The 15,460-nt window shown below is 35.3% G+C and overlaps 2 protein-coding genes across 4 annotated transcripts; both read right to left on the reverse strand.

Annotated features, from left to right (window-relative positions):
• Nucleotides 1-737: 737 nt before the first annotated feature.
• On the reverse strand, nucleotides 738-7,242 carry LOC105109809 (phosphoribosylaminoimidazole carboxylase, chloroplastic-like). Of its 3 annotated transcripts, XM_011004636.1 has the most exons (16): nucleotides 6,926-7,242; nucleotides 6,429-6,644; nucleotides 6,239-6,350; nucleotides 6,008-6,070; nucleotides 5,752-5,890; nucleotides 5,099-5,179; nucleotides 4,549-4,678; nucleotides 4,231-4,378; nucleotides 3,934-4,107; nucleotides 3,096-3,183; nucleotides 2,903-3,019; nucleotides 2,373-2,470; nucleotides 2,161-2,278; nucleotides 1,980-2,074; nucleotides 1,301-1,407; nucleotides 738-1,211 (listed from the first exon to the last, which is right to left on the reverse strand). In XM_011004636.1, the coding sequence occupies exons 1-16, from the start codon at nucleotides 7,138-7,140 to the stop codon at nucleotides 1,118-1,120; spliced, it is 1,995 nt and encodes a 664-aa protein (XP_011002938.1). In that variant the 5' UTR covers nucleotides 7,141-7,242; the 3' UTR covers nucleotides 738-1,117. The 3 variants fall into 3 exon arrangements, with proteins under 3 accessions (XP_011002938.1, XP_011002936.1, XP_011002937.1); XM_011004634.1 differs by lacking the exon at nucleotides 5,099-5,179 and having other exon boundaries at nucleotides 6,926-7,240; XM_011004635.1 differs by lacking the exons at nucleotides 5,099-5,179; nucleotides 6,926-7,242 and having other exon boundaries at nucleotides 6,008-6,095; nucleotides 6,429-6,520.
• Nucleotides 7,243-10,133: 2,891 nt separating this feature from the next.
• LOC105109810 (myosin-binding protein (Protein of unknown function, DUF593)) lies at nucleotides 10,134-15,261 on the reverse strand. The gene is made up of 4 exons (XM_011004637.1): nucleotides 15,025-15,261; nucleotides 12,225-13,666; nucleotides 10,554-12,055; nucleotides 10,134-10,443 (listed from the first exon to the last, which is right to left on the reverse strand). The coding sequence occupies exons 2-3, from the start codon at nucleotides 13,525-13,527 to the stop codon at nucleotides 10,581-10,583; spliced, it is 2,778 nt and encodes a 925-aa protein (XP_011002939.1). The 5' UTR covers nucleotides 13,528-13,666; nucleotides 15,025-15,261; the 3' UTR covers nucleotides 10,134-10,443; nucleotides 10,554-10,580.
• Nucleotides 15,262-15,460: the final 199 nt, after the last annotated feature.

Consider the following 15,460-nt stretch of genomic DNA (forward strand, 5'->3'; position numbering starts at 1 on the left):
TAGTAACCCAATTAACTAGATATATTTTTAGTAACCCAATTAACTTAATCAGCTCGATAAAAAAAAAAAAAAAAAGATTTTTTTAGGAAATAAAAAATAATACTGTTCTAATATAAAAAAAAAATCAATCAAGTTTAACTTGCCTAATAACCCTAACACTTTTCCAGTCAGCTATGCCTTATTCAGCTTCCAGGCCTTTTGGTCGTCTGCTTGCTGCTAATAACGTTCATTCCATTATTTGAAAACCTGTCTAATACCATCATCACGTTATTCACTACCCTGCCTGCTAGTCTGCTTCCCCTGCATGTTCCCTTCCATTGAAAATTCATGCCATAGCGGCTTCCATGTATTTTGATTTAATGACTTCAAACAAATTGACTTGCAGCAGTCTTCCAAAGCGGCATGGAATTGGTCCATCAAAACCATTCAGAATTGAACAAAGAATTTCATAGATTTTGACAAAGTCAAGGCTTGACCTTGTTCCAAACAGGAAACCAAATTGTTACTGCCTCAAGTAGTGAACTAGGGTTCTCCATTGCATCCCTAAACACCATTTACAGTGTAGGCTGCGAGGCCTGGATAGGGGAACAGAAGTCTCCTGATGGAACTCAGTTTTGTTTCCACTCCCAGAAAGGAGAGAAACTAAAGGAAACGAAAATAAAGTAACTCAGTTTTGTTTCCACTCCGAGAAAGGAGAGAAACTAAAGGAAACGAAAATAAAGAAAGAAGTGAACTGATACCACAAACAGAAAGAATTAACTTTGATTGACTGATTGAACAGGGAAAAAAACAGGTATCATACAAGTATGGATACAAGGCTCTCTCCCTCCAAAATCACCTACCTCTCTCTCCCCTCTTTGTTTAAAAAATTTCTCTGCTTTTCAGACTTCCAACATGCTACGAAATTATCTTATGATGCCAAATGCATCGCTTAAATCAATACGAGGACAGCAGGTTTTTTTATCTGTCACATTACCTGATCTGCTTGCACATGCAAAATTGTGGTGTGGGGATGAGTTTTGAAGGAATTTCATTGGTAGGTATGGAACTCTCAAAATTTTGGTCCATCACACAGAAAGGACAGAAAACAAGAATTACCAGACAAGTTTTCTACTACTCAAGGATTCAAATAAGTTTCCCAGCCATCGGTTTGTAGTTTTTCTGCCTTCTTCAAGACATCGTCCCTTGTATCTTCTTGATACTGGCTCATTCTGCAAAACAAATAGGATTACAGTTGAGGGAAAACTTCAGTTGTTATCCTGTCACACAAGCATATAAGGAGGAGAGGGAGAGATAGAACCTTGCCAAAAGGTCGGTATCACCAACACCCAACATCCTTACTGCTAGCAAACCTGCATTTGTGGCATTATTAATTGCCACAGTTGCAACAGGGACTCCCCTTGGCATCTGGATAATAATAGATTAAGGAAGCATTTAATGACAGACAAATAAATAAAAAAATGAGCAAATTAAAAGAGAATGAAATAAATGTGAAACACAGGCAACGCAATGTATTTGAGGACATTATTGTTGGACATCAACTTCCTGCATTGAGGGTCAAACTGCAGTTTCTGTGTTGGGTGACAAAAGCATCCTCATAACTTCCTGGTTTAAATGGGAACTTGGGTTTATGTTTAATATTTCTATAAACAAGGTGTTAAGATCTGCGCTTATTCTTTTTACTGCATTATGCTCATAGAGTAACTGAACCTAGGAAACATCAGTGCTAATACCAAACCAAAGAATCTTTGCATTTACAAATCCCACAGAAGTCAAAAGGAACTATAGCTTCCTTTCAAAGGAGAGTCGATTAAAAAAAAAAGCATATAAAGATTGGAAAAGGGTATGTCTACTTTTCCATGTGCCCATTTTAGGAAATAAGCTAGTAATGGAACTTGGAATGCTAAACTGGAGGTCACTGCTCTTTTTGACAATGGACATCCTGAAAATGTTATATTATCTGTGATGAAATAGTGTACCTGTACAATTGATAAGAGTGAATCCATTCCATCCAAAGCAGAAGCACGCACAGGAACACCAATAACAGGCAAGGGGGTCAGCGAAGCTACCATACCTGTAAAGTCAAACCAATGCTTTATTAAGGCCAGTGAGAGTTGACAGGCATAATATTCTATATAAACCATCACATGTCTAACTAGCCTGGCAAGTGAGCTGCACCACCAGCACCAGCAATGATGATTTGGATGCCTTGGTCCTGAGCAGACAGCGCATAAGAAAACATCATTTCAGGAGTTCGATGGGCTGATACTATTCTCACCTGCAAGTTACATATTTGAAAGTCAGGTATAAATGGAACAAAAGAAACCACTGCTGGCGCATTCCAGAAGAAAACTGCATATTTAAAAAGCAACCTCATGAGGCACTCCAAACACAGTCAAAATCCTTGCAGCATCCTTCATTATAGGAAGATCTGAATCAGAGCCCATAATGATCCCAACACGCGGTGTAACTACATTTTAACAAACATCAGGAACCAAAATAAACTTAAACTGAAAGAACAGATACATCTTAAGTTTAACTGTGAGGTCTTGTAATATTTAATAAGAAAAATGTATGAAACTCATTATAATTGAGCTGGACTATATTCATGAGTTTAGATCCTCCAAAATGAACGATAAGATAAGTCTACTACCTCTAGTACCTATCGACTACTATATCCAGTACCTATCTCCAAGAAATTAGCAAAACATAAATCCGAAAATAGAACTTGTGAATGATGGATGGGACATTTAATCTCCATTTTAACTTTAAGACAGATACATACTTCATAATGCAACTCACGGAAATGTGCAGTAAGAGGTCAGGAAAACCATAAAAACTAGAACATTTCATCTAGCCACAAGATCAAGTACAATGATCAAGTCATCCTACAAAAACTTACCAGCAGTCTGACTCTCAGAACCTTCTTCCTTCAGCATTGATTTTAACTGTGCTTCCACTATGCCCATTGAAGGGCCAGCAATAGTGATATGGCCCATCTTCCGTTGCTTTCGCATTTCTGCACAATTACTTTACAGGGGAGAAAAAGAGGGAGTATGAAATCAGGGAAAGTATAGAATTCATGCAAAACTAACCTGGTTTATCATACCAATGGACAGAAGCCCCTTGTATGTTCAATGCTCTTCCAATCAACTGGTGAGCTAAGTGAAAACCAGGCTCACCCTAAAAGTGTAAACATTGTCATTAGTCAATTAATTTTTTATTAGAATATTCTAACAAAACACATAAAATAATAAAAACAATTGACAACATTTTGATGAAGTCTTGTGAAGGAGCTGCCTATTTTTCAGCTAACAAAACGACACGCCCACCCAAACCCCAAAGCCCCTACCCATGCATGAAATTGAGAATCCTTTAACATTTGGAATTGAATCAGAGTTCAATGAGCACCAGAAGTCAGCAAATGTTTAGAAAAAAAGATGATTAAATCAGAAGCACATGTCGCAGACCAACTCCAAATGACTTCTATTGAGAACTCATTATTACCTAGGAACTACGAGCCTACTCTTTCAATTTTCAATACATGAAAGATGTTTGACACCCCTCAGTTTCACAGCTTGGTTGCATGTTATATTCACAATCCCTACCCAAGATCCATAGTTAAATTCAAATTGTGTCCTAACCTTTGTGTTTCCTGAGATTGGCCCACAGTTCTCACAAAATATTGGCATGTGCTTCATGTAAGTTATGTTGTGCAACTGCTTTTGGAATTACCAGAAACACAATAACAGTCCACACACATGAACATTTACTATTTGAGTGCATATGCTTGGTTTTATGTGTGCATATGATAAAAGAATGTTCAAACACTTGCCTTGGAAACCAAAGGACCCAATCAAACTTCTTGCAGAGGTTTCAAAATATTAAACAAATGGAAAAAAAAAATTGGAATTGGAGAAGAAAACAATTCACCTCGTCTTCACCCAGTAGATTGTACATGATAGCAGCAGGAGTCTTCATTGAAGGATCACCAAGTGGAAGACCAAGAACAGCTCTCAAATGCTGTTCGAATTGTGAGGTATAGCAGGACTCAATCGTGTGATGGCCACTATTATGAGGTCTGGGAGCTACTTCATTCAGTAAGATCTGTTTAAAAGGGAAAGCATCGACATATTAGTCAATACAGCGAGTTCCTGAAATCCTGAAACTGAGAATTATGAAATGTATTGTGCAGATAAAATGAAATACACTGAATAATTCAAGAACAACCTGACCATCCTTTGTCAAAAACAACTCCACTGCAAACACACCAGCACCTTCTAAGGAGCTAACAGCTTTATGTGCAACATCAGTGGCAAGTTTTCTGATCTTCCATGGTATATCAGCAGGAGCCTTAACCACGTGACAAATGTTTTCCCTGCAAGACTCAATGTCTGTAATCAGATGTAAAGAGATGCAACTATACTAATTGATAAATATTATCAAGTCAAATTCATCTGGCAAACTCAAACATTGTTGAAACCAAATGCACTGAAAACCAAAATAGCTACAAAAAAAGAACATGGAAATGCCTTATCTATAACATACTTGTGAATAGTTTCAACAACAGGGTAGCACAAAATGGAATTGTCTTTTCCTCTAGCCACAATGACAGCTAGCTCCTTCACAAAGGGTGTCCATTTCTCAACATATAAACCTCGATCAAGTCCTCCAAGAGCTGGAAAACATCATGAATATTATATTACAACAAGGAGTAGATCCAGCAGGAACTATTTATATAAAGAAAAAAAAAAGAACTACAAACTGGGCATGAAAAGCAGCAAGGATGAGGAAATTAAAGTGGACCATTAGAAAGAATTGAAATGGCAGGACTATGTGAGCTTCAAGGAAAAAAATAACAAGAAATGCCCTTGATAATAGAATAATATGAAGCCAGTCACTGTTCAAAATCACCCAAGCATTCTTAACGATTACTTATGACTATGAACACAAGGAGAGGTGAGCAATTGTGATGAGGAAATGTAGGATAAATAATGAAAAGATGAAGCAATTTTATTTCAAGTCAAAAGACAAGGACTTACAAAGAGAGATTTCATTCAAAAACATATGAAGGCTTTGAAGTCAAGTTATTGACAACCTTTCCTGTTAGAGCGAAAAATGCTGAAGGTCTCAGCAAGCTCATTGCTGAAGTTGTTAAGGATAGGAAGGAAGCAACTTCCTGTTGCTTTGGATTAACATATAAGAAAAACTATGAGCCCTAAACACCATCCATATAGCATAATCTAAAACATGGAACAATCACACAGATAAATTTCTGTCCAGGATTGGTAATTTTTCTATTTGATTGGTCCAAACTAGATGAATGGGCTTTCACATTCTTCCCAAGAATTTAATATGACATCAAATATGTTTCCATTGCCTTGGGAGTGGCCTGTTTCATATGGATTTTACAGCCAAAACCCCCTAAACCCAAATTAAAGGTTAATAACATTTTTGGTTGTTGTTCTCTACAAGACAAATAATAATTATACTATAACCGTGTCCATTCCAGACAAAATGAACAAGACGAGATGAAAAGAGTCTAGTATAAAACATATGATGGATCTTCTTTGGTGGATCTTCTTTGGCCATAACATTTGGATCCTTATCATTTTGAATGGCAATTAAGATATGGTGGATACTAAACTGCTGTTGATCAGTAGCACATATGAATACAAGTATCGCATTTCTCAAGCCTAAATAGGATACCAAATTTCCTTAGTAATTGGGCCTCAGTATTGAACATCTCACCATTTACTGCAGAAGAAAGCTCCTCGTCACTCTTAGCAACTGCATTCCCACGCCCATCATAAGCTAGCCTTTTGCTCTTGAGCATTAAAGGATAGCCAAATAAGTCGCCTGCTCTCTTGGCACCTTCTAGATCATCAATCTGTACTAGTCATACTTCAATATCAGTTAACTAGAAGATATTAAGCTAATAACAAGTAATGAAAAATGAAGACTGCATGTGGCTTTCTCCAGGGAAATACTACAAACAGCAGCTAACCTGCATAAAGTCAGGAAGGGGAATCCCATGCTGAGAAAAATGAACCTTCTGGAGATACTTATCCTGAAAAATTGAAACATGGATCCATCTAGAAATCTCATCATGGAGCCAAAATCATGTTTGCTTTGAATTTAAATCCAAAATCCTTGTGAAGTAAGTCTAAATGCCAAAGTTGCATGTGGTTTACAAAATAACGTTACCCATCAACTCTGGAAATCAAAAGAGACATACTTGGATAATTCTAATAGTGGAGGCTTTCGGTTGGCAATCAACTCCTTGCTGCTCAAGCTTCTCCATTGTAGCAACATCAACATGTTCGATCTCCACAGTCAACACTCCACATCTACAACAACATAATTAACAAAATTAACACAAAAGACTCAAAAACTTCAACAACAGCCAAATTCCATCAAAATTGAACCTTTTTGCGAATTCCTGAACTGTTGAACTATCATCAAAGCTTCCAACCATATGATCATATGCAATCGCACTTGCTGGACAATTCGTAAGTGGGTCCAAAACCATGACTTTAATAGCCATTTCTGAAGCTGCTTGGCATAACATACGACCCAATTGCCCACCTCCCAATACACCAACAATCACCTCGGACACTCCATGAACTGGCAAGTCATCTTTCCTACATTCACCACATTAAACAATCTAATCACTGAACTCCAACAAGATACCAACACAAAACAACTATTTCTTTTGATTATTTATTCTCTATTAAAAAGATTTTCATCTGGGCACTCGTGCAATGACAAAAAAAGCAAAAAAAACACAAATTTGAATAAGATATGCACAATTGTATGCACGACTCAATTTTCTCTCTCTTTCTTTTGCAAAAAAATCAATCTGGGTACTGATAAAATGAGACAAAAAAGAAAAAAGACAGAAAATTGGCACACGGGTACTAACCGGAAAGAAGTATCGTGAGTGTCAGTTGATGCTTGACAAGCCAAGACTGGACATTGAAACTGTTTGTGAGACTGTTTTTGCGAAGAGGGCTTGGTGTATTTGTCCATGAAAGATAATCTTGTTGAAAAGGAAGAAGAACAAGGCCTGAAACTGAAATCAGATTTTGAAAACAATAGGAATTTAGGTACTAGGGTTGTCTGTTGCAGCAGCAGCATCTTGTACCAGAGGAGGGCTTTGTGGTTGGGGTTTTTGCCTGGAACTTGTAACTAGGGAAGTAGTGGAGTTTCGAACGTTGGAGTTCTATTTATTTTATTTTTTTGTTAGTCTTTTTTTTTAAAAAAAAAAAAAGAACATAATTTATGTTTGGGTATGGTATAGACTATATTATTCATCGTGTTATACTGTGGTTCGAGAAAAAAAAAATAACATAAAAAATACTTAAATATTATTAATAATTTTTAGTAAAAAAAAATTAGATTATGTAAATATAGATGTAGTGTAATTTAGTTGACTTTGATGATTTAAAAATAAGTTGAATAATCTGAAAAACTATAGTTTTATTAAAAAATCTTAATAATTTTTTTAATATTAAAATAATAAATTCCTAGATTACATCAATTTGAGTTAACATATTAAATTTAAATTATGATAATATAAAAACTTTATAAAATATAAATTAAAATAAAATATAAAATCTAATTTCTAATTAGCTCAATTTTTAAATAGAAAATTAAAAAAATCAATTAAAAAATAATTTAAAAAAAACAATTCAAATTAATCTGTCAAACTTACAACTTGATTCATAAGATCGAAATAATTATATAAAAAAAATATTTAAAAAATTTAATTCTTGATCAGTACAATACTGAAAGATAAAACTAAAAAAATAAAATTAATTAAAAAAAACATAAAAAACAATTTAAGTTAGTATTTTAAACTCATGACTCATATTATGAAACCAAAATAATCTCATATTAAAAAACAAAAACCAAAAACAATATTCAAATTAACTTGCTAAATTCATAATTTTAATTATAAAATTAAGATAATCTCATATAAAATAAATGAAAATAAATTATGAAATTCAATTTTGAATCAATCCTATCAGACCAATATTGGACAATAAAAATTGTAAAAAAATGTATTTAAAAAAATAATATAAAAATTAAATCAAATCAATATAGGTTAACATATTAAACATTATTCTTGAGTTATAAGTCGAGATAAACTCATATAAATTAATTTAAAATAAATTAGAAATATAATTCTTAATCAAACATAATAGTAAATAATGAAATTAAAGGGGAAAGTAAAAAAAAAAATAGGTTAACTATTAACTTATCAAATTTATAATCAAGATTATGAGACTATAATTACTTGGGAAAAAACAAATTCAATGTTTAAAAATATAAAATTAAAATAATCTCTTATAAAAAAACTAAAAAAAAATAACTTGATTTAATTATGATTAAAATATCAAAACATGTAACCCTATAATAAAATCAATAGATCCCTATAGAAAATAACCAAAATAAATATAAAGTTTAATTTTTTACTAGAATAATAAAATTGAAAAAAATCTAAATAAAAATCAAATATAAAATATAATGTTAGTTAACTCGGATTAATCTATCAAGCACTATTTTTAAGTCATGTAATCAAAATAACTCAATAAATAATAAATAATAAAATATAATTTTTAATTAATTAAATATTAAAAAATAAAATTAAAAATAAACAAACAAATAACTTCCAGCTAGAAGGCCGGTCCCATCTCTCATGTGTGAGTGATTGATTCAGCCCAAATTCAGCGGTCCCAGCCCAAGTAGCTCTGGCCCATGATCCAAGCGACCTCCAACCAATTAATCATTCTTTCTTTATTTTTCAACCAATTCTTTTGATTCCGTTTCTGCGGCAGTATAAAATTTCAGTCCCTTACGTTGATGCCTGCAGCTCAAAAGGAGCAAAATCAGATCATTTTTTCAGGCCACACAAAAACATGTGGGGGGAAATTCCCACATGTTTTAGTTTATTGTTAATTAATTAATATTAATTAATGTTTAAGCTAAGATTATAAAAAGTGATGCATTGATTATTATTATTATTATTATTTAAGAAAAATTAAATTTTATTATTAAAAAAATAAAAAATATATTTTTTATATCGAATAAAAATTTAATAAATTTCTCAAACCCAAGATTTAAATATAGAAAATCAAGAAAAATAGCGTTTTCTTTTAACTACCATACTATTCTTTTTTATTTTTTATAACTTTAGTACTTTTAAGTGAGCTTAAAGTGATTTTATTATTTCAAAGTGAATTAATTAATAGGAACACTCAATTGAAGAGGGAATTAATTAATTAGTGGATGTTATAATACTATTAATTCTTAAAAAAATTATTAAATATATGGAAGTTATTTATAAATCTCATATAATAAAAGAAATTGTTTGAAAACTGCCATGCAGCCTCTAAGCTGTACCTAGGACACTAGCCACTAGCCAGTTCCCTTTACATCCTACATCATCTTAAGCAGGAACAGAAATTGATAGGCTTTTGATGGATCTTCAATAGCATTCCAGCATAATCAACATCATAGGATTGCCCTTTCTGCTTTACCAACAACGGATACTGAAAGGTTCAGCATGCTGTATTCAACAGGGATTTCTTTACAAATTGCTTGATCATAATGTTCAGCCATTGTTGATTAAAGAAAGAGTTGTTCGCAGGAAATTCTCCAACACACGCATCAGCCAGCCCTTGGAGGAAGAATCTGAACTGTTGCTTTGATTGTCCTTGAACTGTAGAAGAACTCATTCAAAAAGGACAATGGCTGCACTTGCAGGTTCTTTCCTGACTCGTGAGACCACAAACTTGACAGAGTTGTGGAAGCTCGAGAAATTCAAATGTATGTTTTGCAGAAACCTGTCAAGGAATCGGAAGACGTCTATGCAAGTTTTTAGAAGTTCTGCTATATGTAGCAGAAGTTCTTTTGGAAGATCGGTCCAGGGGACTCCAGCTTCGCCTAGCTCTTCCTTCTTTGTTTCTTCCATGAATAGAAAATGCCTAACTTGACATTTTAATAGCAAATATAAATTGGAAAACCTTTTGTTTTTTATCATGATGCCTTGATTTAGGGTGTTCGACTGGGCGGTGCAACCAAGTTTTGCCAATTTTACAAACAAATCATATGGACATGTTTTTTTTAAAAAAAAACTTCTGTATTATTTGAATGGGCAACAATATCCATACAAAAATCGACTACGGTACTATGCATTCACTAATCACACCCAAAATCACAAAAATCAAGAAGAACAGCCCCTCCACACCCCCCCCCCCCCAAAAAAAAAAAAAAAAAGCTCATGTTTGAAGGGAGCAGTGGACTGGTAATGACACTGCTCTGACATTCAATCAACCTTGTGAGACTGTACACTTGATTGCCAATCTTCATCACCATGTTCGACAATTTTTCTTTACATTCTGGCATATCGATTTGTCTTTTCGCATAACTGAGTACCTGGTAAATGAAAGCACAAAAGCATGAATGAGCTGCCCAATCAGAAGAACTTCGAGGAACTCGGAATCAAATGTCTCTACTGCAAAGGAAGAACTCATTGGAGTACTCACATTTATCGTTTGTTGTATACAAAAGCCTTACGCAGTGATTTGCTCTCTTTGTTGTATCCCGATCTTTCGCAATTCTTTCAGGTGAGAAGCTATCTCCTGAATGAATTGAAGCCCTTCCTCTCCATATCTGATTGAGTTAATGCTGTGCTCAAGGAAATTCTGGTCTGCCTCAAGAGCTTCCACCTTCTGACTTAGATCAGAAACTTCATTTACTAGAGAATTTAGATCAATTTCTTGAGTGGAACCTAAAGATTTCTCTAGTAAGGGTCCTTGAACAGGCTCACTTCTTCTATCGGTCATTGATAATTTACTCTCTTCTGCCCCACCATTCTGTTCAGCTCCCACTTTGCTATTCAGATCCCTCATGTCATTTTCCTTGTCTCCTGAATATTCACTGTTGATCAACTCTAAGCTTAGTCCATTATTAGAAAATAGATGGAGCTTCCTTTTCAACTTCTTCAAACTTTGTGTGATATACGACTTTTCATCTTCAAAATCAAGCAATGAACTATTCACAGCAATGATATTCTTATCAGCAAGTGACGTGTTCGTTCCTTCAACTTGTTTTTCTTCAACGGAGTTTCTACTTGTGCTTGCACCATCTTCTATACATCCAGCTTCAGAGTGATCCGCTCTCGTACCCGTTGCCTTTCTGTCAGAAATTGGTGTCTCAAAGATTGCTTCGTTGGGGAACTTACTCCTATAAAACTCAAGTTCCTCTTCTAGATCTTGGACCTCTTTCTCCTTTTCTGTGAGAAGGTCATTCGTTTTTTGCAAAGCTTCCATATCATACTCAGCTTGCTCCTCCATCATTCTTAGGCTCTGCAGAGCTTCCATGTGGAGTGTTGCCTTCTCTTCCTGTATCCGAGTAATCATGGCCATAGCTTGATTTACAGCAATTGTGGATGCGTTCCTTTCTTCCTCCAGTTCTTTGTACAAAGCACTCAGCAATTTCTTATCATGCTCAACCTGCCGTTTTAACCGATCAATGTCACTTTCACCTTCAATTTCACTGACAATACTTCCATCCAAAGATAGACCAGACTCGTTTCTTTCTAGCGTGATTCGCTTTTGAAGAATTTGCATTCCTATGATACTAGAAGCATCAGAAGTCTTTACTTCGTCACTGTTAATAGATAATTTAGGACTAATAGGTACTCTGGGACTCATAGGGACTCTAGGACTCATATCATTCATTGACTGCTCTCTAGCAGCAGAGAGTTGTGAGAGTAAAAGCTTCAAATCTTCGCTGAGTCTTGAAGAATCCTTTACAGCCCTTTGTTCAGCAAGAAAACCAGACAACTGCCTTCCCCTATTCCCAACAGCTAGCTTATAAGCATCACTGAGATCCAATAAGTTTGCAAATTGCTGACCACTGTCACTAGAACTAGGGTTTATTTCTGAAGCTGTGTCAGTTCTTCTAGCTGGTCGACTTACTCCCTTGCCGAGATCCTCACCGCCTGTCACAGATGTCTGCCAAGCTTCCTCTTCTCTGGATACAGCTGTAGAATGTAACAACAAAGCAACGAAAGGTAACCAAAATATGAATTAGCACCATCCACAATAGTTGAGGCCCTTTGTAGTTCTACAAAATGAAATTATCCAAGTGCAACCTTTGCTAATAACAGAAATACCAATAGATGTCCTGTCGGAGGAGTAGTTTGAACTTACAGCTCTCTTTTAATCCTTGAACAGGAGTTTCTGCTCCATTTGTTGATGGTAGGAAATCAACAAGCGAAATGAGCTCGCTCTCCTGTGAAATTTTGTCAGGATTTATCCTCTCTGTTGATGGACGAACACTGTCTACTGAAATAATCCGGTTCTCATCTGATGCTTCCGGTGGAGTTTCATTCGCATTTGATGATTGAGGAACTTCATCTACAGAAATAATCTCTCTTTCTTTTGATGCTTTTTGAGGGCTGTCACTGGCAATTGGTGATGGAGGACCGTTATCATGGGAAATGAGCTCAGGAAGTGTGGGGGAATCAGCCTTGCAATCAGCTTGTTGCCAATTAAGCTCCTCCAAACCATGCTCAACAGGAACTCTAGATGCTATTGCTGTGACAGTATGCGAGCTGATAGCATCTGATTGCACCTTTGGAGCCAAAATTGAAGGCTCAGGTGAAGAAACTGGATCGATCAGTTTCTCAGTAACAGAATCATCGAGTAGACTGATAGTGCAAGGTTCTGGCTCCACGTATCCAACTGAAACATCTTCGTGCACAGCATTTTTGCCATCATCATCAGACAACATGACTTCAGATTCAGTATCAGAGTTGAACTTAAGTTCGGTGTACCCTACATGAGATAAATGATCAAACTCACTAGTTTTCTGTCGAGTACTTTTGATGGGTATAGATTGTTTACTCTTGTTTAGGTTGCTGCAATCATGTTTAATATCACCTGATAAGGGGACATCAAGATCAGCAGCCCCAGAATCAACTGATATAGCCCGCATCAGCTTTTGGCAATATCCTCTTGGAATCCATGGTTCATTGCAACAAGAACATTGTCTAGTAACTGACCTATGATCATCAAGTGGTGAGACCTGATCTAAAACAAAGCTAGAATCCTCCCCCAACTTCCCTACCAACAACCTATACGTTTCAGCATTGGACTTATTGATTGTGGCAAATGAGAAAAGGCAATTTTCACACATTCCATGGACATTGACAAGATTATTGTGAGAGTGACAGAAAACTAAGGATGAGATCTCCAACTTATGATTGCCACAGATCAAATCCCAATAATATTTCAACTTTTTAGAGCCCAAAATATGATCCAGTCTTGAGCACAGCAAACACGGGGTTTGCAACTCCCATTGACATGCAAATTTTGTAATTAAATACGAGAATATAGCATTGATGAAGAGCATACACATTAGCAACCATTCCAAAGCAGCAGATGCCAATGCAGCGCTGATACTCCAGGACCTTTTCTTTGATTTAACAGATGAAACCCCACTGATAGCCATGCTCCAGCAGGGTTAGAAATTTCTGGAATGAGATGTTGATTATTCAAACGAGAAGCAACACCGACCCTCTCAAAATGCTCTAGAATCCAAAGCAAGATTCCAAACTGCAATCAACCTGAAGAATATTGGAGACCTGAAACTGATAATATAAAAAGGGTTTAAGACCTCATTTTTTCAGCAATTTTTGTGTGTTTGTGAAGCCACATGAAGTCCTGCTTACAATGCAACAAGCTGACATTCCGAAGAAAAAACAATCTCGAGATGAAAACATGCAAAAGAACTGCTCGCAACTAAATTTCACGTGAAGGAGCTGTGGAAATTAGAAATCTGATGGCTGTTCAACATTAAAAGTCAATAAACAAGACGTGACTAAAGCCTGGGAGAGACAAGAGAGATTAATTGAGCACTTGCTGGATGCACCTCACACAGAACCTAAATTAGAAATTAAACATAGATGCATTCTAATAGGGGAAAAATACCAGAAATTCTTGACATACAGCATCAACTAGAAGTTAATAAACTGAATTCTGAAATTTGAGTACATAAATAGACACACTTCTTGTGAGTTGTGACACATATATAGCCATGAAAAATACAGCATACAGAAGAAAATCAGAAAATCATTACAAGAAAATGGAAACTCAGTGCTCCAAGAACATCGTAGATATGATTCCACACAAGCTAGTAGACCAAATTCAAGACAAAATCTTATCAGAATCCAAATCGAGCTTATATGTTGAAGTAAAAGATCAGTCTTTTTCCCTTTCTTTTGATGATTTGGAAGAAAGTTCTAAATGACAATACTAATTTGCACGCACCGCTAACCTTAACAAGAAAAGACAAACTCATTGCTCCACGAACATTACAGACAAGTTTCCAGTCAGAAGCTAGAAGAGCAAATTAAAATTCAAGACAAAAACTTATAATCTGATTCAGAATCCAAATCGATCTTGTATGCTGAAGTAAAAGATCAGTCTTTTTTCCCTTCTTTTGATAATTTGGAAGAAAGTTCTAAATCAATGGAAGACAATAGTAATTTGCACTCCTAAACCTGACAAGAAAAGACAAATTCAAAGAAAAAGAGACATACCTATGTACCAGGAAAAAAAAGCATGAAAAAGTCCAGTTTATGTGCTAAACCAGAGCTAACTAGCCATCTCAATAAAGGAAAAACTTCCCATTTTCACAGCATCAAGAACCACGAAACCCCATTTTTAGAACCCAAATTAAGAGCTTGCTATAAAAAAAATATTAGCCAAAATTAGAAAATGAAAGTACCAAAAGATGGACAGCCAAAGCTAAGAAGCTAAAAGTAAACAATTAGGGCATCAATATCTGAACTTGTAGCATGAATCAGAAATCAAAAGCCATTAATTTAAGATCCACAGCATAACTAAACGCGGAACAAAAATCTCATAACAAGATTGAAAAGAAAAACATAACATAAATTCATGATCAAAACAAAAAAAAACAAAAGTCAAAGTTTAACAAACTGACCTGTTCATGTAAAGAATCCCAGAATTCAGAGCCAGAGGGTCAAATCAAAGAAACAAATCCCAAGTAGCAGAAACACAAGGACACAGAAGAAAACAAATACAAGACAGCTCCTTCTTCTTTTTTTAATTCTTGAAGTATTTGGATGTGGATACAACAGTGCACGTTGCCTTCAGACGTAGACAATTTTAAAATGTGTAAAGAGAAAACAAGAGTGGAAATCCACGCCGACCATGAACCTAAAAGTGGGGCTCAGTTGAAAAGAGACAAGAGACCGAAAGTATTTCCCTTTGTGAAAATTAAAGTTGAAAGGAGACTTTTTTGTCATAGGCTTATCAAATAGTAGATCACAGAAGAGCGTAGATTCCCGCGAAAACTAACTGTCGAAACTGTTTTATTTAGGCTTGTAGCGAGATAGCCTTTACTATAAAAAAAAAAA

The sequence above is a fragment of the Populus euphratica genome, unplaced genomic scaffold, assembly GCF_000495115.2.
Source record: "Populus euphratica unplaced genomic scaffold, PopEup_1.0 scaffold231.1, whole genome shotgun sequence".
Taxonomy (NCBI): domain Eukaryota; kingdom Viridiplantae; phylum Streptophyta; class Magnoliopsida; order Malpighiales; family Salicaceae; genus Populus; species Populus euphratica.

Bases quoted from the DNA above. Each gene is read 5' to 3' on its own strand.
- LOC105109810 (XM_011004637.1), bottom strand. From the start codon at position 13,527: ATGGCTATCAGTGGGGTTTCATCTGTTAAATCAAAGAAAAGGTCCTGG. The intron at 12,056-12,224 runs GTAAGTTCAAAC...TACATTCTACAG, and splicing joins TCAAGGATTAAAAGAGAGCT to CTGTATCCAGAGAAGAGGAA.
- LOC105109809 (XM_011004636.1), bottom strand. From the start codon at position 7,140: ATGCTGCTGCTGCAACAGACAACCCTAGTACCTAAATTCCTATTGTTT. The intron at 5,180-5,751 runs GTGAGATGTTCA...CCAAAGCAACAG, and splicing joins GCTTTCTTCTGCAGTAAATG to GAAGTTGCTTCCTTCCTATC. The intron at 3,184-3,933 runs GTGAATTGTTTT...TTACACTTTTAG, and splicing joins ATCTACTGGGTGAAGACGAG to GGTGAGCCTGGTTTTCACTT.